Consider the following 22180-nt stretch of genomic DNA (forward strand, 5'->3'; position numbering starts at 1 on the left):
CAGGATGTCATTCCAGTTCATCTCCTACAGCATAGCAGCCCATAACCCTCTGAACATCCATTACCTATGCACTAAGGCACAGCTGCCAGGAATGAAGCTGTGGCCATTTAACAGTGCACTGTGACACAGACACACAGCATAAAGAAAATTGCTCAGACACCTTCAACTCTGCCATTTAAGCACCCTCAGCTCTGCAAATCAAGGAGATTTTAACAAGCTTTGGCAAATAAATGTACATCCTTAGGACATACATCCTCTTTGTGCCTGCATACAGACATACATGTAGTCTTGAAACAAAAAATTGTATCATTCTGTGCAAACCAACCTGTACTTGGTTGTTAAAGAAGAACCTTGCAGTCATCCAGATGCACTGATCCAGGGTGATTGCTACATGTCTCAGGAGGTGAATTCATGTCACATAGAACACTAATGAGGCTCCCTGAGTAAATTCCTTAGAGCAAAAATGTCTTCTGTGCTCAAGAAAACAGCTCTTAGGAGGCAGGTCCTGCTGTTTCCAGGGTTCAGTGAACTCCTATGACACGCAATAGAAAAACCTGCCTTATGGTTGTCCTGAGGGTAGGAAGGAGCACAAAACCTGCACTTCAAAATTCCTTGATCAGTTTTGTTTAGACTTCCCTACACCAAGCTTTTATGGCATGAGAATCAAGCATTTGAGGTGGTATATCCTTGGATTTACAAAGATACTGAGCATTCCAACATCAAATTTTAATAATAAAAGGCAACAGAGGCTGCAAGTTTGGAAGAGCAATTAGGCTTGTTCCCAAAAAAAAGCAAACAGTCTACACAAAATAAGCTGCAGGGGTTTAATCAGTGATAAACTTTAGACAGAGCTCATACAGTTGACCTCTCAGAGCTTTTCTTTTGCAATTTGAAGGCTATTCTAAACTTGGAGAGACCTATGATGAGGAGCAGCTTATTTGTTCAGCTTCCTTCCATAAACCAGAAATATTTAGATGGCAACAGTCAGAAAGAATCCTACCAAGCATGCTAGAAGGCTTAGCAAAAACCCCTACATTATGGAGAGAAACAAGTGTCTGTTGCTAAATCATTTCAGTATTTTTGGCAGTCATTTTACAGATAAAGCAGGAGACGTGTTCCTTGTCCGCGTATGCGTCCAAATCCTGGCATAAGCAAAGGGATAAAAAAAAGAAACAATCTTTGTATCATTCTACTCGCAGGAGGAAGAAAATGGAGAAAAGAATGGAATCTTTATTCCACTGAGATCGGTCACAGAATTCCTGCTGGCAGCAGCAGACTGAGAGAGACTTCAGAGACTCTCTGAAAGGATGAATTTAGATGGATTCACTCAAATGAAGCATAAAAATCAACACACTTGGCCTAAATTTGGACAAACTTTGGCCCACAGCAAGTCCCAGTGATGCTCATCTGAAGAACAATAAGGAGAGACAGAAACCAACCCAAATCCACAGAGGCTGACAGCATAGGAGCACGGCAGCTCCTCAGCTCAGCCCTGAACCACAAATCTGTGCTTTGCATTATTTAACAGTGTTAGAACATGCTCTCATCTCACAGAATCTGGGGGAGAAATATTATAAAAGGCTAAAGCACCAAACAGATTTCATTTGGCCAGAATAATGGAGTAACTTTCGCCTATATTCAGTATTTCCTATCTTTAGGATTTTTAGAACCTGCTTAATAGTCAAAGACTCAATTCTGCAGTTCAGCACCTCCCAGATTTCCGCCTGGTTTTCCACCACCATCTTCAATCCAAATTTTGCACTGCCACAAGAGCAAACAGCTTGTGACAGCAAGTGACACGATCTAGACTTACAGCCGAGCCAGCCCATTCTTATTTTGGATGCCATCCTTGGGGAGCTGGCAGTGCTGGAAAAGCACACACACAAAGCTCCAAGCTCTCGCAGCCTGTCAGCTACACTCTGCTCCACTTTGACAAGCTCGTGTCACCATCAGCATGCTGCAGCAGTGGGAAACACTGGGAAAGAACTACAACAGCACTGGCAACTGGAGGCACCTGCAGGAGCAGCTGGCAGTGTACAGGTATGCAGCATTAAAGCAGTTTAAAGCACCACTGCTGCTCCTACTTTCTCTCAACTTCGACAATCAGTTCACTCTAAACAATCTGAATCTGAAGGGGAAAAGGTCACCATATATGTTTTTAAAAATTGCTGTCATGTGCATAGTCAGTCTCTGGGGACTTTTTGCTGAAATAATGGCTCTAAATATCTCCAAATAAAGCTTATCTCTCAGCCTTCCAGCAAGAGCATTTAAAGTGGAAAAATGCAAGGCCAGCAAAGCTTTTATTAGCAAATTAATCTGAGCTTGTTTACTTTGTAAAATACAACAGAATTATTAGTTGCACTCTGGAGCAAGCACTTAGGCAGTAATGAAACAAAAACCATGAACTGCACAGCGATTAGAGAGGAAAATCAGGGACTCCTGGCAAACGGCCCCACTTGGGAATCAACGGAGCCACTTCCAGTCCCTCTGCATTTCCCTTCTGACAAAGCTGCACCTTCTCCACTTACAAAAGTTAATAAGGACCTAGTGCTCGACTAACTCTGGCAATGCAATAAAGAAATTCCTAAAAATAAGAAACAGAAATATTTCCAAACAGCTGAGTGAGTATCAAGTACCTCTTTACAGACCCTTCTTGTTTCATTATGTGGCCAGCTGGACTTAAGAAAATGCACAAAGAACTTGAGTTCTAAACTAAACCTAAACTAAAATCCCTTTAGCTATACCCACAAGGTTTAGGCTACATTGATATGAAACCTCCAAAAAGTTGCTGTCTGCAAACTTTCAATCTCCAACTCTTCCTCAAAGCAGAAATAATGCACCTAGAGAGTACTTCCACTATTTATATTTTATTAGATACATTTCCAAGCAACTGATTTCCCCCAGTAGAAGATTTTATCATTTATTTTCTAGACAGAAGGGGCTCAAGGTCAGGAATTCATCCAGAAGAACATGTTCTCTGCCTGCAGCAGCTCCCACCAAGGTATGTTTGACAAACCTCTGTCAGCAGGACAGAGGTCAGTTTTCTGTTCAAACTCAGGTGCTGAAAGAAAATCATTGCATTTGAGTGTTCTGGTACCTCCACTAGACTTCTCAAATCAAATCCAGCCTTTGAAAACTTCCAGGAAATCCATTATTTTAAATGTGACCCTGTCAGAAAAAGTTCACAGTTCACCATTTTCCTAAACACATTCCCAAAGTGGAAAACACACACAAGGACAAATGGGAATCCATCACAGCCCTCAAATAGGAAGGGGGACTAAAGCCAAGCAGATGATCTTTGCTGCTCAAGTTTAAGTATTTCAAAACTTACCATGTCTCTGCCTGAAGATTCCTGGCCCCTCCCAGGTAATCTTAAAACACAATAGTGCAAAAGCACTTCCTGGCTTGCTGTACTTGGCTGCAAGAGCACATTTGAACTACAATCCTGCCCTCCTGCACTTCCAAGGATCCATCACTTACCACAGGTTTGCCTCCTACCCCCTCTGGAACAACTGCACACCACTGACCAACAGCTCCCCAGAAAACTCAAACATTCTCAGGCCCCAACTCCTGAATCCACAAGGCCTTTTTCCTCAGGAATGGACAATGCTGAAGCCTGGCATTTGTTTCCAATTAACATTCTCACAGCCTGGGTGGTAGCCATCGACATTCCAAGTGGCTTTTCAACCTCTCTGTCCCCTCCATTTCACACATTTGAGCCTTGGACTCGTAAAGGCAAAATCAATGCTTGTGACAGCATCCCAAATTCTCAGCTGCTCTCAGCAAAACCATCTTTCTACTCAAGTGTGAACACAGGAGTGTCATTTCCCTGCAGGAAGGCAGGGTACTTGGCACAGGGAAATGCTTCCCCTACCTCTCTCCAGGCCTGGAAAGGCCAGGTAATATACTAAGCCTCAGTGCATCCAGCACAATACCCCTTATTTTCTTGAGGGATTCTGGGAGCTGCAAGATTTCCTCCAGAAGCCCAGTCCCTACAAATAAAGCAGTAGTGGTCTCTTCCTCTTTTAAACAAAACTAGGGGATTATATTAAGTAAAACAGGCTAAAAAAGTTAGTTGCCATTACTCTAATTGCAAGGTTAATTAAGACAATCAAATTATGAACAGGTACTCTGGCAAATGAGTCCACAAAGCTCAACTCCTTAAATAAAGGAAAATATGGATGTGTGCACTCACCTTAATGATGAACCTAATTTACACAGGACTCTAATTTAAACACCCCTAGCCAAACCCAAAGCCCGTAACACCAAGCTGTGTGCAGCAAAAAAGGATCAAAATCATCAAGGTGCCATTGATGTAAAGCACCAGTCCCTTATTCTGAATTTTTTTGTGATCCCTGAAACTCAGAAAATAGAGCAAAACGCCTCACTCAGGAAAGCAGCCACTGCTGCTGCTGTTAGCACTACACTGAGCTTCAAAGGAATGAAGACTACCTTAGTTACTATTAGAAATCAGATTAATTAAATATAGGTAGGTTAATATTATCAAGTGACAAGGGAGTCCTGCTGCCAGCTGGCCACATGGCTGCACAAAGGGAGGGCTCTGCAAAGACAACCAGGGATTGTTGTGACACCTGCCCCTTCCCCTCGGCACCCTCAGCCACAGAGAGGCAGCAGCAAGCGAGTTCTCTGCATTAGTTTCAAGCTCAGCAGTGTTGAACACTGGGTGACTTCAAAGGGGCATGGCAGCGAGGTGGAAAAGGAGTGTACACTGTAAAGGACAGCCTGATTAAGCTCTGAAACAGCATCCACATGAAAGATGGAGGAGGAAATATTTCAGTCCAACACTTGCCTGCCTGTCCCAGATTTTAAACTGCAGTCCCACGGCTGACAGGAGCTGCAGCACCCCCATGTGTACAGCAGCGCACTCAACACTACTTGGACACTTTTTTCCTTTCCAGAAATCATGGAGCCGTGCCAAAAATGACACTTAGTCCGGGAAAAAAAATTCTTGCACTTCAAGGAATCCACCCTGGTAACTGAGCTTTGGATGAAGAGTTTGGATTCCCCACTAAAACAATCCCAAAGAACAACCAGGTGGACTGGCAAGGTGCCAAGCTCTCTGGCAGACTGCAGCATCCCCTGCAGCACCCTGTAAAAGGTGTTGGATCATACTGACATCTCATTCCTGAACGGGACAGGGGCCATCCCACCCCACCTACAGTACCTAAGGCTAATAATCAGAGGGAAGTTAGGAAGGAAACTGCCCCCCTTACTAAAACCACAATTCTTTAATCTTTACTGGGTTTTGCTCTTTTACTTACAATTTCTTTGTTTTCAGCAAAGCCAGAACAGGAAGCAAACAGGAGAGGTGGAGACACAGTTAAGACAAACACAGCTATAGATCACATTACTTAAATAATAAAGTGTCACTCACAAAGAATATTGTGCAGGCTTTTTAAAGACACTTCAGTCGGGTTTCTCAGAGAACACAGCAATAGGTTTTTTTCTGATTTCTTCTCCAGAAACCTCCCTCAGGCCTCCCACAGTTAAGGACACATTCGACCTGACACACATCATTATATGTATCTTTGCTCCATCTGTCTCATCAACACGGACTGACAACAAAATAATTACATTTCCATAAAAAGGCAAACAGTAAAGCACCAACCCTCTTTCCTATAAACACTGAGACAAGGGTTTTAGGCCAGATAATGTATCTGATCCGAGTCATTACTATGCTGAGAACAGAGGTAAGCTTTTGGGTAAACAAAGTCATTTTCCAGGGCACAGCCACCAAAGACAGCAAGCATCCCAGCCCTGTTCTTGAAGTCCACACTGCATCTTCAAGACACAGAATGAAACAGGTACTACCCAGCAGGGTATTTCAGCACTTCTGAGCTCTGCCACAACCCACGCAGGGAATTTGTACTTGCCTGACTTCAGTTCCTTAAGTTAAGGCTCCCTCCTAAGTAAATGCAGTGTTCCAACAACCCTCTTCCAGACCTAAAATAATGCAGTGAGAAATCCACCACCAAATACACTCACTGGAGGAACCTTACTCTCTTTGAACTCGCAGGCAGTGTTGGGTGTAATTTTATAAGGTAAAAAGGGTGTAAAATAAACATAAATAATTGGAGAACTGCAAATCTAACAAAGCCAGCTTCCTGCTGGCTTTGAACACATGGGGTGCTGACAGTTGTGAGGCATTTTTTTCAGTGACCAGTATCACAGCCCTCTTTATGCCTCCCAAGAAATCTCTTGTTATTTTTTCACTACACACAAGATATAGCTGTTGCCAGGCTGGGAACATGAGCCCCTCTCAGGTGAGACTGCTGAGGAAGAACAGCTGGCTTTGTTAGATTTGCAGTTCTCTCTGTGCAGCCCCCTTCGCACAGTCTTCTTCCAACACCTTGAGATGAGGCAAAATGACAATATTCATTCAGAGGAATCTGTAAAACTCTTTAAAAACCTAAAACACTATCCTACCTGCACTGCAGACCTGGAAGGGGCTTTATTACATACCTTCTGATCTCCTTACCTGTGGATTTTGAATTGTTAAGACAGTATTAGATGAGATGCTTTTGGCTGCTCTAACCTTGTGTTTCGCACCTGGGAAGTTTTTTTTTATATAAGAATATCCTGGCAGCATCCAGATATAACACTATCACTGCTGTTTTGAGACTCCTAACAGAGAAACCAGTGAAAGACATCAGTGAAACATCCCCACAGGTAAAGTGCAGTGTTACCAGTACAGTGGCATCTGCACTTTTTCTTCTGAACTGATTTTAGTCAGAAAGTGTATCTCAGCCCTATCTGTAAAGTTCCACTAGGTTATCACAACAACTCAAATAAATGCTTCCAAGGCTGCATTAAAAATTCTGCTTCTGAATTTTTGTCAGTTTACATGACAGTAATAGCTTGGAACCTTTTAAAAAGGTGAAGAAAGTAATTAATTCCTGATTATTTTAACAAAAAAAACCTCAAACCTCTTTACCTTCAGGACTCAGAGTGAAAAAGAGGCACAGTATATGAATCACAGTTTAGCACTCACCTGGCCGACTTCTGATGCGAATTCAGGAGACAAACCTGGATTTCTGGACTATTGCAACTGCCAAAAAAACCACCCCTGCAACAAAGCTTCCCAGTAAAGACACGTTTTTGCTGACCAACCCTTGCTCATGGCCAGCCAGTGTTTTATTTTCAAAATAAATACAGAGCAAAGAAGTACATCTCCCTAGAAGGGCAGCACTGAGCCAGCTCTCCCCGGAGCTCAGCGGCGCTGTTTCCCAAAGCTGTATCTGGCGGCCAGGGCAGCCACGATGTCCCTGTAGGGAGTATCCGAGTGGGACGGGGTGCGCGGGATGCAGCAGAGCCGGCGGAAGGCGGGGGAGCGCAGCAGGAGGTTGTGGCACAGCCCCACCAGGCTCGAGGACAGCCAGTACAGCGCCATGGACTGCAACAAGACAAGCACAGGTCAGCTCCCTGCAGGCAAGGACAACGCCGGCCCTAGGCAGCTCCTCTGAACCACAGCTGTGGGTCACTCCCAGGGACTGAGAAAAATAACTCACCTAAAACACTCCTCCTCTCCTCTGCAATAATGGCTTCCATCTGAAATGTAACTGTCTGGCTCTGAGCTCTCCTGGGGAAAAGTGCCATCTACACTGAGGCTTGACAGTTCCTAATTCATATTCAACTTGCTTCAACTCCTGTACTTGAAACTATAATTAACCCAAACAACCAGACACTTTGTTTTTGCTAAGAATACTCTGCAGTAGTAAACCTGGTAAAAATGAGAACTTTGAAGAAAGAAAGTTTCCTAATTTAAGAACCACACTGGTTTCCAGTTAACAAACATTTGCCTGTGTGTCTTTACATAAAGCTTTCCTCTCCTTTTTCAGACTACAAGAACATGAACTGTGAAGTTTGCAAAGTCTTCCTCCTTGAACAAAAATATTCCAAAGGCATCAACATTTAAACATGCACACAGACAGAACACTGGCTTTCTTTAAGCACACAGCAGGAGAAATGGAGAACACCTGAGGCCTTTGGGCTGTCCTTCAAGCTCCAGAACAGAGCAGGCAGAGGTGAGGTCCCAGCGGCCGCCTCGGTACTCACGGAGGGCACTGTGGCAGCAATGGGGATCATCACCACGGACACCGCGCGGAAGAAGTGCGTCACGAGCTTCTGGAACCGGGAAAGCGGCATCTTCCTTTGGGCAGCAAAGATCTGGAAGAGGAGAAACTCACGGTTAGAAACAAGCTCTTTTTGAAACGGCCATACCGAGGATTAACACCAGAGATCTCACTAGAGCAGTGTTCTAGAGGAACCTGTGGTCAAGACTAAATATTACTGAAGCTCAGGTGGATCTGAGACATGTGACATCCAGCCTAGAGGTCTCAGAACAAAGACACCTGCACAGTAAAATACACAAAGCAATGACTGTGTTTCACTTCTGCCCAGTGCATTCAGAGCAGTGATAAACTGCAGCCACCTTGATGTGTCAGCCCTCTGCAGTCACTGCTGCTGGTTTAATCCACCAACGTACCTCCACCACCAGCAAATTCACCAGCCCCAGGGAAACTGGCAAAATCCACGTGGAATCAGGTGCTGTGAGGTCAGTAAACCACAGTGCTCCTCCTGAGGAAAACTGCTCTTGTACTGCAGGAAAGATTTGAAGAAAATACAGAATTCAGTATAATTTGTTGTCTAAAGTGAGCCAGAACTTGAGTTAAATCACAGACCCAAGTTTCTAGGCATGTTTTATCCACATGCCAAGTACAATTAAAGCAAAAATCCTTGGTTTAACACTCTGCTACCAATATAAGAAAAGTGAGAGATGCAAGCCAAGACCCAGCTTAGCTCATGACAGCCAAGGATAGGTAAATATGTGATAAAAAATACTTCCATATCAAATATTTTAAGTCAATGAGGAAAATAAGAATGCAGTAACCTACAATGTTTATTTCCTGGTTTTGAAAAAAAAATATGCTTTTCTTAGTAACTGTATAACTAGATGCATTTTTGCTTAAAAGAACAAACTATACAAAATCTAATTCTAAAAAATCAATATATAATTTTTTTAAATTAAAAGACCCTCACATGATCACCTTGTCTACAGTGTTTCATATGTAAGGGAAAAAACACCAATTCACAGTGAGTGTGCTGTGGCATGTGTAACATTACTTGCTAAACAGGAGTATCAGACTACATTAAGTTTAAAGTTATACTAATTATGAATTATTCCTACTAATGAATGAATGAAAGTTCAAACTATATGAAGGTTAAACCCTGGCAGCTGGCTGGTTTCTATGCTGGCCTGCACGCCAGGCTCAGGACAGCGTGTCCCTTAAGGCACAGGGTGTCAGTGACAGCAGGTGACAGAGAGCAGCAGCACCTGCAGGGCCCAGGGCGCCGACGCTGCAGTTGCGCAGAGCCAGGGACACGCAGAGCCACAGGGGCACCTGCACCCACAGCAGCACGGTGGCCTTGAAGGGGTGGCAGTTGTCCCGCACGTACAGCTCCGTGACGATCCTCCGCATGTTCCTGGCGAAGTGGAACCTTTCCCGAGAGGAAAACAAAAGCTCAGAGCTTCAACGTGGCTGGAATGGATAAATAAATGAACTGTGGGTGGGGAAAGAAAATCTGAGCTTTGGGAAATGGCAGCACGTTGCTGTAAGAGTGTCTGGGGGAGCTTCCTGCCAGGCCTCCCTCTGGAATGGATTCAGGAGGTGTGGACAATCCCCCTCGTACCTGGCCACCTTTTCAGACCACCCCAGCTGCTTTCCACGCACTGACACCTCATGGCGAAGGCGCTGCGCAAGGCCCTTGATCTCAGGCTGCAGGTTTTCCAGCTAGCTAAAGAAAAGAGACCTGCTTGGGACAGGGGCAGGCATAACAATTGCTCCCTCTCCTACCTGATACTGGTTATCCCCGGTAAGTCAACACCTGAACAAGTTTTAAACTAATTAACTATCACTGTAACATTTAATATTTGTACAGGAATTAAACATACACATTGCCACCATGTAATTTAATACCTCTGTGGCTATTACATATATTAATTACCCTTCTATGATTTAATTCCAGCACAGGCATCAAACATATTAATTAGCACTGTAATTTAACACCTCTACAGGTAGTAAACTCCTGTGAGGGACAAGGCATCTTGTTCAACATCAGAGAACTCCTTTCATCTCTAACACGTGGAGGTAACAGTGACAAATAATTACAGTAATAATCAAAGATACTCTTACTACTGCATGAAATGCAAACAGAATTTTACTCCTTTTAAATTTTATACTTTTTTAAGACGAGAATTACTTCTATCACAACTGAAATCAGGGCAATTCTTAACTACCTTTTTGCCTACATTCAGGGCTTGTAATCAGCTATATGACTTAAAAAGACCCAGCTTTGCCACCTCAATGATAACAATGAATAAATGACGATAATAAAATCTAATAGTAACACACAAATATAAACATATAATAATAGAAAACGTGTACAATAGAATGCATTACTTACAATATACTGTATGCAACATATATTGCTATATATGATAGAAATATTTAAATCATATATTAAATGAATCTAAAAATACAGAGCATAAAAAGCAATAAAATAAGTATGAACAAATATACATATTAACATATACGACATAAATACTTAAATCTTATATATAAAACTTTAAAAAGTAATAAAAAAGAATAGTAAGATTAAGAGCAATAAAATAAAGTTCATGAGGGCACAAGTTGGCAATGAACAAAGTCACCACCCACAGTATGAGGCCCCTTGACGCCAGGGCGCAAGATGTTCACTTTAGCAACCAAAAGAAGCACAAAATATAACAAAATTCCTCTAAAAAATCCCCAAATGCCCCCCAAACCCGCTGCCGCAGCAGAACTGTGATGTTTATTCTGCGGCCCCCTCATTCCCTCACAGTTCTCCCCTCAGAACCGCTCCGGCCCCTCACAGTTCTCCCCTCAGAGCCGCTCCCGCCCCTCACAGTTCTCCCCTCAGAGCCGCTCCCGCCCCTCACAGTTCTCCCCTCAGAGCCGCTCCCGCCCCTCACAGTTCTTCCCTCAGAGCCGCTCCGGCCCCTCACAGTTCTCCCCTCAGAGCCGCTCCCGCCCCTCACAGTTCTCCCCTCAGCGCCCTCACCTTAGCCAGGAGCCGGCCCTGGTGCGCGGCCAGCGGCAGGGTGACGGCGGTGCGCAGCACGGCGGCCCCGCCGGCGATGGCGGCCCAGCACGGCAGCCCGGTGGCCTCCTGCAGCGCCGCCAGCCCGCCCTCGGCCCAGTGCACGGGCGCGGACCGCGCCGCCCACTCGTACCAGCTCTCGGGGCCGCCGGACCCCGCTCCCAGCCCCGCTCCCGCCGCCGCCAGGGCCGGCGGGGCCCGCGCGCCCGCCCGCGCGAGCCGCCACATGCCGGCGGCGCCCTCCTCCCCTGCCGCGCATGCGCGGGTCCGCGCGCCGCCCCGCCCCGCGGCCGTCATGGCGGTTGAGGGCTCCCTGCCCTGTAACGGGCCTGGGAGGGAGCTTGGAGCAGCGCCGAAGCTCCTGCCGGGGGCAGGGACACCTCCCACCACATCACACCGAGCTGGGATGGAGCCACGAGGATCACGGAGTCCAATGTGGCCCTCCCCGGGCTCACACCAAACCCTCTCTGAAGGTCTGAGGTCTTACCCAAACTGGCTCTGAGCCCTGCCAGGGCTGTGCCAGTGTCTCAGCCCTCTTCCAGTAAATATTTCTTCCCAATAGCTAGCCTAAATTTCCCCTTTTTCTATTTGTACCCATTACTTCTTGTCCTACCACTGCAGTTTCTGACAACGAGTCCCTCTTGGGCTTACTTGCTGTAGGCACTTCAGATACCGAACAGCTGCCATGAAGAACCCGCTGCCTTGAGAGGCCACCTGGAACAGAGGCTACACTGTGTGAAAGGAATAAAAGTTGGGATTTATTAAAAGCCCTTCAGAGGATTCACCTTGGGCAGTACAAGAGCCTGGCCATGGCTACACCCAAGATGGACTCTGAGTCAGTTTTCACACTTTAATAAGTTTTTGTCCAATTCCAGCTCCAGGTTCTGCAGTCCCATCCTCCCAGACTGTCTCCTCAATTTGCTGCTGTTTACATTTTTTGGGCCTGAAGCTGCAGTGGTTGTCCTTGGTTCTTGGGCTGGAAAAGGACTGTTTTGTCTAACTAAGCTGTGAGGAGAACTTGCTAACACTATATGAAGTTCACAGTTACATACTAATGCAGTGCAGAATCTGGAAAACATGAAAGCTAAAACTTAAAAGCATCAACCCACACAACCTTCTCTTCTCCAAGCTCTCTCAGCCTAAAAATTATATTCAAGAGTAATTAATCATTAACAAGCACTTCATCATTCCACACCAGCACGTTCTCTTCCTCTCCATGTTTGTCCTAACCCTGGTTCTGTTCCCTTTTCCCAAATAAACAGCACCTGCCCACTCCCAAAAGAGTGTGTTCCTTGGTTTATTGCACAAACAAAAAGAATTACATTGTGGGGGGGGAGGGGGGGGGGAAGAAGAAGTACCTGGGACTAAAAATGGTCTAATTCCCCCAGCCAGGATCTCCTGTGTCCAGCCCACAGCCACGGTGGTGCCAGCAGCCTGTGACTGCCCCAGGCATGGATTAAACTGGCAGGTCAAGAGGAGACTCTGGAATTCATGGCTGTAATGCATGCTGAGCACTGTTTCTCAGAGGGATTAATAATTAATAACCCTAGACAGCACTAAAGCCTGCAGCAAATGACTGCAGCAGAGGGCAAGGGCACTCACCCCCACCACAATAAGGTGCCAGATGGAGTTTCAAACCATTTTCTGAGCACTTGCTCACTCTGGGATCCATTCTGCTGTCACCAGATCTTCACAGGATGTACTTCAGGAGATCAGACACTGGAAGAAGGACCTTGCTTTTATAGAGAGCAGCACCTAAGGGCAGCCATATGGCCTTGGGTACGGAGGAGGTTTGTGGACACCTCAAACATCACAACAGTTAAAATGCAGTTGATGCTGTGGCCAGCTGAGGTGTTTTCTTGGTTTTCAAAGGAGGAACTACAATAAAATCAAATAATACTTCTTAAATCTGAGCTGTGGATCTCCTTTAACTGCTCTGTGAGGGAACTGCAGGGATCCTGACAGAAGCTGTGCCACTGCTCATCCAGCCAGGGGGTCACAGGACCTCCCCTCCTTCATCTCCTGCTACTGCTGTCCACAGGTGACAGCTCCTTGCACTGTATATGGGAATTCCCACTAGGACTCTTCAAATAAGCCTTCATGGACTTTATTCTGGGACAGACCTGCTTTTGGAACCTTCAGCAGGGAAGCTCTCCCCAGTTGTCAAATGGAGAATGTATGCATTCTCAAAAAAATCCAACACACATTTGGAATAATGCCCTCTGATAATGCCTAGGGTGTTTTCATAACTTACTTAAATTACACAAGTAGAAAAGTTATGCTTATTAATAGTTTAATGTATGAAGGAAACATCCAGATTTCTGAATATGAAGGTACATATCTCACATTAATTTAAGTCTACATAAAGTAGAGCCTCTATAACTGACATATTGAAATTTACTTTCTGCTTAGCCATTTGTTATGTAAACAATTGTACATTTATTTGCCATTCTAAAACTTCAGGATCAAGTTTACATAATTTTGCTAAATTTCTGTGTTTGCTCAGAAGCAGTTTACAGTACTAAAACCAACCAGCCAAAGAACAGCTTCAACAGAAAGTTATGTCAAAAAAAAAAAAAAAAAAAAAAAAAAAAAAAAAAAAAAAAAAGAAAGAAAGAAAAAAAAAAGAGGAGGAAAGGAAAGAAGAAAGTCTAACTAAGTTGAAACATATGATGGTGGGGAATGGGCGGTCACAATGTTCACAGAAAAAGGTCAGTTAGTAAGTTCTTCTGCAAAAAGCCTACACACTTCAGTCAAGCACATCAGTAGAATGATCTGGGAGCACATAAACTGTTTCTGCCAATTGTGGTTTCCTCTGCAAAAGAAGGAATCTCAAGGCCAGCACGTTGATCCCACTCAGCCCAGTTGGTTCATATGCACACTGTTCATGTGAGGTGTCCAAGTTCCAGTCCACACCTGCAAGAGAGACCTGCATTAACACCGTGCTTGGGCTGCTCCCAGCAGGGCACACTCACAGGAGCTGCAGGGCTCAGGGCTCCTCCTCTCCAGGACAAGTAACAGGGCTCTGCATGTGCAGCACATCATCTGCAAGCCCAGCTCCCAAACCCTTCTGCCACCCAGAGCAAGGGCCTTGCTCTCCTCTTGACTTTCAGTTCACACAAACAAGAACCTGATTTCTGCCACCTTATCTTCCCCTAACCTTCAGCTCTGGGGAATCCCAAGCCCAACCAAGTATAGCTTTCTTTGGGGGACAAAGTTTCCTCATTAAATCAGAAATCACCTTGCAGAGGTGAGAAGCCACATCAGAGCAATACCTGAACTGTGGACAAACCCCCTCTCCCGCACATCCATGGTTTACCAGAGCTGAGAGCTGCTCCCCACAGCCTGGATCATTCCCAAGCAAATCAAGCCCAGAAACATCTTTATTTAGTAACAAGGATCACTGTCTAATTAAACATAAGCACAGGATATAATCTAGCTGGAGCTACTGATGTTCTATTATAGTATTAGTTCCTGAGCATGAACAAGAGGTTTAGGGGATTTAATCCCTCTGCCTAAATTATATTTAGTGGACAAACCAGGGAAGATCAGAGCAGCAAAGAGCTACTTAGTCCCTTCCTAAAGAGCTGCTTTACGCCTTTCGTCCGTGGGCTCCTAAGACAATCACATCCTGAACTGCAGAGCCCAGCAGCAGCCCTGTTGCTGTGCTCCCTTCTTGAGAAGGGAAAGCTTAACTAACAGCACATAAATTGGCTTTTCCTATGAAACTTCACCCTGAGATTTCTTGTCCCAAATGCTTAGCTGCACAGACAGCAATCATGGTACATTTTGAGTAAAATACACAGTGCAAAAAAATGGAACAATTACCGTCTGAGGCCCATTGTTTTCTGTGGAATTTGAAACCATCTTTATCAGCGAGTTCCAAGATGGGTCAGCAGCATGAGGCCCATTAAAGATGGGGCCTCCAGTACCATCTGTGATGGGGGCTACAGGAGGAATTATGGCGTTCCCATACACAGAGAAAGGCATTCCCTGAGGGGAAGGAAAAGAGCAGTCAGGACGCTTTCAGGAAGGCAAAGACAGGGGGACAGGAGGGGAGTCCCGCTGCGCACGGGGGCCATTACCCCAACTTTCGGGAAGTCCATGTATCCTGCAGGGACGGGCTGATGGAATGTACCGGAGGGCGTCACGATTCCCGTGCTGTCTCTGTCCATGGCTTGGTGTGAGAACACGCCCGGGTCAGACATGGGCCTGTGGATCATGTGGCTCCCCATCCCGCTGTGACACCAGTCCACCTTATCTGCAGCACAGACACAGTGTTACCCACAGTGTTACCCACAGTGTTACCCACAGTGTTACCCACAGTGTTACCCACAGTGTTACCCACAGCACCCACCAGCCGCAGCCCCCGGGCTCTGCTGCACCACAGCACAGGAGCACACGGAGTGGCCACACCAGGCACAGCACCTGAGCCACTGCGAGCAGCTTGGCACAGCTGCCTGCAACCACAGCCTTGCCCCTGCCACCTTCCTCCATCAACAGCCAGGCTGCAATTTGGCCTAACTCCCCCTCCTCCAAAAACCTCAATTCCTCGTGCCTTTGGTGCTGTGGGAAGGGTATGTACCCTATGAAGACTATTTGCTCTATTTTACTACCAAGGGACACAGAAGTATCTGTGCAAACCAAAACCAGAAAACGACCAGCTGCAGACATGTCCTCACACACTAATTCTGGTGAATTCATCAGAGGCAGCTTGGTATTGGTGCTACAGTTCAAACCCAGACATCCAGAAATCCAATTTTCAAAACAAAACGTAAGAAAAGTGTACTTGGAGAAAGTGTACAGAAACATTTCTAATACTCAGGTACAGAAGAGCCAATCCCATTGTCAACTCAAAATCAAAATGTTGAAGTAATTGACCAAAGCAGAAAGCAAAACTTTTACAGGCACGCAATGCAATTAGTCAATTTCTAAAGCTTTACCTGGGAAAAGACCACAAGTGACGTTAAAAAAAAGGGTTTGCATTTGGGGAAAAATTCCAGCACAGTCAGTCAATTAAAACCTTCAGCTGTCTGGACTCAGCCAAGGACCCAATCAAACAGATTGCTCTGCGAGATGGAGCAGTTCCAATCCTCACAGGTTTTCCAGGGCAGATGGATAAAGCCTTGAGCAATAAAGGCACAACTCATGGCAAACCTGATCTTGTGCAGGAGGCTGACAGGGCATCCAGAGACCCAGTCCAACACAATCTCAATATTCATATCCCCCATCCCAAGCAAAAAAAAGACCTTAAAGGAATTACAACTCCGCACAAAAAAGCCCCAATCAATATGAAAAAACACTAACTGAAATTGTTAATAAATTCTGAAATACTAAATTCTATGTGACTCCAGGAGAGCCAAGAGCCTTGTGCTACTAGAAGGCAAATGGCTGAAAAAAACAAAGGAAACTCAAATGTGGAATATTATCACTTTATAAAAGCACCATCCTCAGCACAAAAACTTCTACCTTAGCTACAAATGAAACATTTACTCCTACTGTACAAACCCTGTTTTTATTTTGCCTGCTCTAATTTGGACTACCAAATCTTCACACCCAGGATGTTTCAGAACCCCTGAGGGTTTCAGAAACCTTGTTAAAACAATTAAGTGGATAGGAAGGCTAAGAAAAGTCTTGCTCCAAATCCTTTGGAAAGAACATTTCTACATTTCTATGTTTTCAGGCGCTCACTTCTGCATCCTCCTGTGCTGAAGACAAGTTTGGCAAACACAGTGGTGTGATCAGTTCAAGTGCATCTATGAACAACACTTACCTTGACTGCCACCTATACCTTCGAAGGACCAGATCCCACTGTGTCCCACCGGGGCAGCCAAGTTGCTCCCAATTACAGAAGGAGTAGACGTTCCAGTTTGTCTAATACGTGCAGACCGTTCAGTGCCAATAGGAACAGGAACTTTTCTGTCCTGAGAAACGTTACTGGGTTTTTCTGATCCCAAGGACACTGCTGAAGGGGTGGGAGAGGGTGCTCGGACTCCAGAGGACACGGACCGAGCAGGAGATTCTGCAGGGAGAGCAACAGGAGCACTGAGTGATGGCAGCCACATCCCACAAACCCATCCTTCAAGGTCCAGCAACTGACAACAGGGAGCTGGTTAATGCCAGATTCATCCACCTCAGGATAATTTTATTTCCAGATCACAGAGATATTCATTACTGATTTAATCCCTTATCTAAAATGCTTATCACACCCTGGAAGCTCAGCCACTGGAGGACACACACTACGAAACCTTAGCTAAGCATCACTGTCTATCGACAAGAGAGGATTTCAGGATTATATCCTACACCAGAGCTAAATTAAGCCCACATATACCCACCTTTTTGTTGGGTTTGTTTTTTCTTCTTCTTTTTTGATTTGCTCCCTGAAGCTTTTTTTTTGGGTCATTATTTTTGCCAATAAAACAGACCAACACATTCCCTAAATAAACCAGCGCTCAACAGCTTATTAGTTTTCCATCCAAAAAACTCCCACCTGCAGGAGCCAAAGGTAGAGGAAAGCACCAGAACCTGCCCTAAGGATTTTCTCCTGGAGTTCCTTAGGCAGCTCTGGGAGACAGTTTCATTTGCACAGCAGCTTGCTGGCGAGCAGCACTCACCGTTTGATGCTGATGAACAGGGAGGCAGTAAACTCAGAGGGGAGAAATGCTGTCTGTTGAAGTTAGCAGCTGCAGGCGCCCCGCCCAGCGCCGAGCCGGGCGCGTACATCGGCCCTCCCGACAGGTTGGAGGCAAAGCTCCCCAGGTGAGTAGAAGAAGGTGTTACAGAAGCGTAGGGAGAATCCATACTGACAATACCTGCAAGAGAAAACGGGCAAGTGACTCCCAGAGCTCCAGCACTCCAGCAAGAGGTCGCCCCTATCACGGAAATAAGAAGGAAAACTTTCAGCCAATCCATCTTTGGGGGCGTGTGTTATCATTTTCCAAAGGAAACTGGAGTATGAAGCTTCACACTCTGCAAGTCTGTTCAGTATGTGGCAGTTGTGATGTTTACCTAAATCAAGAATTATTCTTATTCCATTAATATCAAATGTCACCAAGTAGCAAAGATATTAAAAAGACAAGAATTACCCCTCCCTTCATATCCTCTTCAATGAAGAAAGGAAAAAATAAAATCTCAGGGATCCAAGACATACACATTTGTGTATCTTAGGGGCATACAGTCAAAATGCTGACTAACGTGTCAAGATGAAAAAATTCAACACCATCATATTCACAAAATCAGAAAAAAATGCAGTTGTATCTCTCAATCCATTAACACCACAGTGGTCCTACAGAAACAGGCACAGATGGTCCAAACCATGTAATTTCTGGAAGCTACATAACAGGTTCTGTGACAACCCCTTGGCCTCCGTTTTGGGCAGAAGGTTCAACATCTCACTAAAAAAAGCAGGCAGTCAAGGAAATTATATTTTTTGGATAAAAATTAGTAATTAAAAGAACACATCTCTTGTAAGTTACAAGTTCACACCAACACACCACTTTTTTTACCATCCTAACCTTTGGAAGATGCTGTGTATTTTTCTGCAGCCTCAGGACAAGGTATCACAAACTACATAGAGTCATTATGTGGTAGGGAAGGGAGGTGGAAATTAGAGTGCCTTATTATCTCAGCTACTGAAGAGGAACAGACTGGAATGGCAAAAACTCTATTTTATCAAGCCCATCAGCTGCCAAACAGTTACTAGATTTGACAGGGCACTTGAAATGAACTGAACTTGGCTCAAAAAGCACAAGAATAAACTGCATGATTATAGAATGGACACAAGCCAGAGAGTTACCTGAGGGACTTGGAGCTGGCCTCTGTAACGGTGGCCTAAAACCTGGGGCTTTGGAAGTATCAGACTGATGCAGCGGCTCTGAATTTGGCAAAAACGAGGACTTTGCTGACAGCATGGATTCTGGTGTTGTCTGAGAGGAAACGACGGAGCCGCCCCAGAAGGCGTGAGCGGACGTGGGGCTGCTCTCAAACAACGTACTAAAGGGCCCGAAAGGCAGAGTAGCACTGAAGTTGTTCCCCATGGGCTTGCTCGCCGGGTGGGCCGAATTCTGAGAAGCACTTTGTGTACTTAAGGTAGAAGGAAGCTGCACTGAAGAAGGGACGCTGTGGGGCCTTTTGATGTGGTTAACGTTGAGGACTGCGACGGAGGAGCTTTGCGCAGGGGCTGCATTCTTGGGGACGCTGCCGGTTCCGTGGACAGGCGGTCTGATGGCTGGGGTTTCCATCTTGGCTGCGGGCTGAGAGGGCCCCATGGGCGTCTGGGGCACGGGGTAGGTCATGGGAGCGGCGCTCGCGCCTACCGCGGGAGCGGACGAGCTCGGCGCCGCTAAATTCGGAGGCACGACCATGCGAGGATCTGGTGCAGGAACCTGAGGTTGCTGGAGAGGGGGCCTGGCCTCTGGCAGAGGAGCTCCCGGGGGCTGCTGATGAGCAGGATGCACAGAGGAGCTGCTGGTCCCAGGGTTGGGCTGCCTGCTGCCGGTCGAGCCGCCCCCATCCACGGCGGGCGGGCTGCCCGCCTCCGGCTCGGGCGGCGACGCGCCCTTATTGGGAGAGGCGGCGGCGCAGTCGGGAGGACTGCTGCGGGACGCGGCCGCCGGCTGCGCGGGAGGGGAGGGCGACGAGGGGGACGAGGCGGGGTAGTGTTCTTTGGCAGTAGGAGTCGGATACGTGGTGTTGGTGGGCGCCGTGCTCGTGTTGCTCGCCGTGGTCGTCACGGTGGTGGTGGTGGCGTTGGACGTCTTCACCACCGTGACGAACAGCTGCCTCCGGACCGAGGGGGAGCTCGGGTTGTTGCCACCCGCCGAAGATCCGGGCGCGGTGGAGGCCACCGAGGTCGTCGTGGCCGTGGGACTGGTGGTCAGAGAGCTCGCCGAGTTCACCTGAGAGCCGCTGCTGTTCTGGCTGTTGTGGCGAGGCACCATGTGAGGTTTGGGCGAGTTGGTGGCTCTGGCGGGGCTCAGCGGCCTGACGGGAAACGGGCCCCACGTGGACTGGGCCGGGGGGAAGGTGCCTCCGAAGTGCGTCATGGGCAGCCGCGGCGGACGGATCTGCTGGAAGGTCTGGGCGGCCAGGAGCGCGTGTGCGAACTGCGGAGGAGGGTACGCCAGCGGTAGAGACACCTGGAAGCCGGGCCGCACGTTGTTCACGGGGTTCTTAATGCTCTTGTGGCTGGAGGCCGAGGAGATGGCAGGCACGGTGAGCGCGGAGGCCGTCTGAGATGTCGACGAAGCAGCTACGGTGGTCACCTTGATGCCCACCAGGGAACTGTTAGCAGCTGTAGTGGTGGCAGGTGTCGAGGACCCTATTTTGGAATTGACAGTTGAACTTTTCAAACGGTTCTTTGGAATGAGTTCATCGATTTCCTTATCTGGATCCTTAATCAGAGCGTTGATCAATTGTGTGGCCTGTCTGGTGGACTCTGTGCCACCCCTACAAAAAGGAAGGACGGGGAAAGTGCATCAAAAACATTCACACACATTATAGCCAAAGACCTCCCACACATGTTCCAGCCCATCCATCATCACCCCAACACAAACACAGAACCCCAACATTTAGGTTTCACCTTCTCTCACAAGCTGTCTTTTGGACCTGCTGGTGGCAGTTGTGTTTCCCCACCCCATTCATCTCCCCTGCTGTCAAGGGATCTTCCAAGATAAAACCAGATGAAGCCTTTAACTTCCCTATGCAGACAACACTCTACAAGGAGAGAATACCCACAGGACAGGGCCAAAGCAGGCTGCTGCTCACCTTATTGTGATTATTCTGTCTCCAGTTTTATCCTTCTGTTTGTCAATGTCTATATGCGCTCCCGTGCACTCCCGGATCGCGTTGATGTTACATCCTCCTCTGCCAATGACTCTGGAAATTACAGTTGATGGGACAGAAACCTTCTTCGATCTATATGAAAAAGAACAACATTAAGTAGGAAACACTTCCATGGCAAGAAGCTGTGGGCAGGCTGGTCAAAGGAATAGTGTATTTTCTGATTCAACCTATGCAGCAGTAATTTTGTGAGATCTCAAACCCAGTAAGAAGGTAATTCAGTAACGCCAAGGAAGGCTGCACAAAGCACAGCATCAAAAGGAATTAGGGAAATTATTGTGCTTACCTTCTCACAACTTCCTTCCAACCTTCTTCCCTTTTCTGACCACGTTTAGGACTAGCAATGGTTAGCTTTCCATTTGGAGAAGAAAGGGGAGAAGGAGCAGATTTTGTGCAAGTAGACAAGGAATTACTCGTCACTTCGTTAATAACTTCAGACAACCTGCAAAAGAAATTAAATGCTGTCATTATGTGGAATAAAAAGAAAGGATGACTTGCACTTTGCATGCATGGTCACAGGAACTCACTTGATGGATGACTTGCCAGGGACTGCCTTCCTCTCATCCTTGGGACAAGTGACAAGCACCGAGGGTTGCTTTTTGTTGCTCTGTGTGTTAGTGACAGCTGTGGAGGAATGATTGTCACTTTTGTGGCTGCTGTTGCTATTGCTGCTCTCATCGCTGCAGCTGGAGATCCTCATATTGTCACTGTCACCACTCTCACTAGTGCTGCTGCTCTTGGACTCCCCATTCACCTTCTCAGGCTGGCTATAGGAAATTGGAAGCTGATCATCAAATATAATCTGAACATTATCAGGGGTTACTTTGCTTTTCCTGTTTTTCCTCTTGGAGCTCGCTGTGGTGATGGTGTTATTCCTCTTCCCATGGGAGCCTGCTAACGTTGTCCAGGTTGCAGATATACCTATGGTGGTGGTGGTGGTAGCACTGGGAGGCTCCATTGGGACCTCGGGATCATCTGATACAAGAGTAAAGAAAAAGCAGGGGCAATTTAGCTGCTTGGAGGAAACTTGGGTATTTTGCTTTCCAAACCACACCTGTCCTATCAAACAACTTTAGGACTAATTTTTTTTACAAAGCTCCAAGAAACACACGAACCCTTGACTATGAGACATCTGTAAATCTATTGCAGATGTCATACTGGTTCATACCAAAATTCTTTC

At 46.4% G+C, this 22180-nt stretch overlaps 2 protein-coding genes across 5 annotated transcripts in view; both read right to left on the bottom strand.

Annotated features, from left to right (window-relative positions):
• Positions 1-7035: 7035 nt before the first annotated feature.
• COX18 (cytochrome c oxidase assembly factor COX18) lies at positions 7036-11415 on the bottom strand. The gene is made up of 6 exons (XM_079306380.1): positions 11122-11415; positions 9712-9812; positions 9356-9519; positions 8507-8619; positions 8077-8187; positions 7036-7414 (listed from the first exon to the last, which is right to left on the bottom strand). The coding sequence occupies exons 1-6, from the start codon at positions 11386-11388 to the stop codon at positions 7232-7234; spliced, it is 939 nt and encodes a 312-aa protein (XP_079162506.1). The 5' UTR covers positions 11389-11415; the 3' UTR covers positions 7036-7231.
• Positions 11416-13436: 2021 nt separating this feature from the next.
• ANKRD17 (ankyrin repeat domain 17) overlaps positions 13437-22180 on the bottom strand; it is a 68282-nt gene continuing 59538 nt past the window's right edge. For all 4 annotated transcript variants that reach the window (XM_079306344.1, XM_079306343.1, XM_079306346.1 and 1 more), the window contains 9 exons: positions 21528-21975; positions 21287-21442; positions 20926-21075; positions 18956-20607; positions 17775-17972; positions 16934-17182; positions 15246-15421; positions 14989-15153; positions 13437-14076 (listed from right to left, as the gene is read on the bottom strand). In XM_079306344.1, coding sequence (XP_079162470.1) covers positions 14017-14076; positions 14989-15153; positions 15246-15421; positions 16934-17182; positions 17775-17972; positions 18956-20607; positions 20926-21075; positions 21287-21442; positions 21528-21975 — 3254 coding nt within the window. In that variant the 3' untranslated portion in view covers positions 13437-14016. The remainder of the gene's footprint in view (positions 14077-14988; positions 15154-15245; positions 15422-16933; positions 17183-17774; positions 17973-18955; positions 20608-20925; positions 21076-21286; positions 21443-21527; positions 21976-22180) is intronic.

The sequence above is a fragment of the Erithacus rubecula genome (assembly GCF_903797595.1).
Source record: "Erithacus rubecula genome assembly, chromosome: 5".
NCBI classification, from domain to species: domain Eukaryota; kingdom Metazoa; phylum Chordata; class Aves; order Passeriformes; family Muscicapidae; genus Erithacus; species Erithacus rubecula.

Coding starts and splice junctions, on each gene's coding strand:
- COX18 (XM_079306380.1), bottom strand. CDS start 11,388: ATGTGGCGGCTCGCGCGGGCGGGCGCGCGGGCCCCGCCGGCCCTGGCG. Junction 9,813..11,121: donor AGGGCCGGCTCCTGGCTAAG/GTGAGGGCGCTG, acceptor TTCTTTAGCTAG/CTGGAAAACCTGCAGCCTGA. Junction 8,620..9,355: donor CGGCGCCCTGGGCCCTGCAG/GTGCTGCTGCTC, acceptor TCTTTCCTGCAG/TACAAGAGCAGTTTTCCTCA.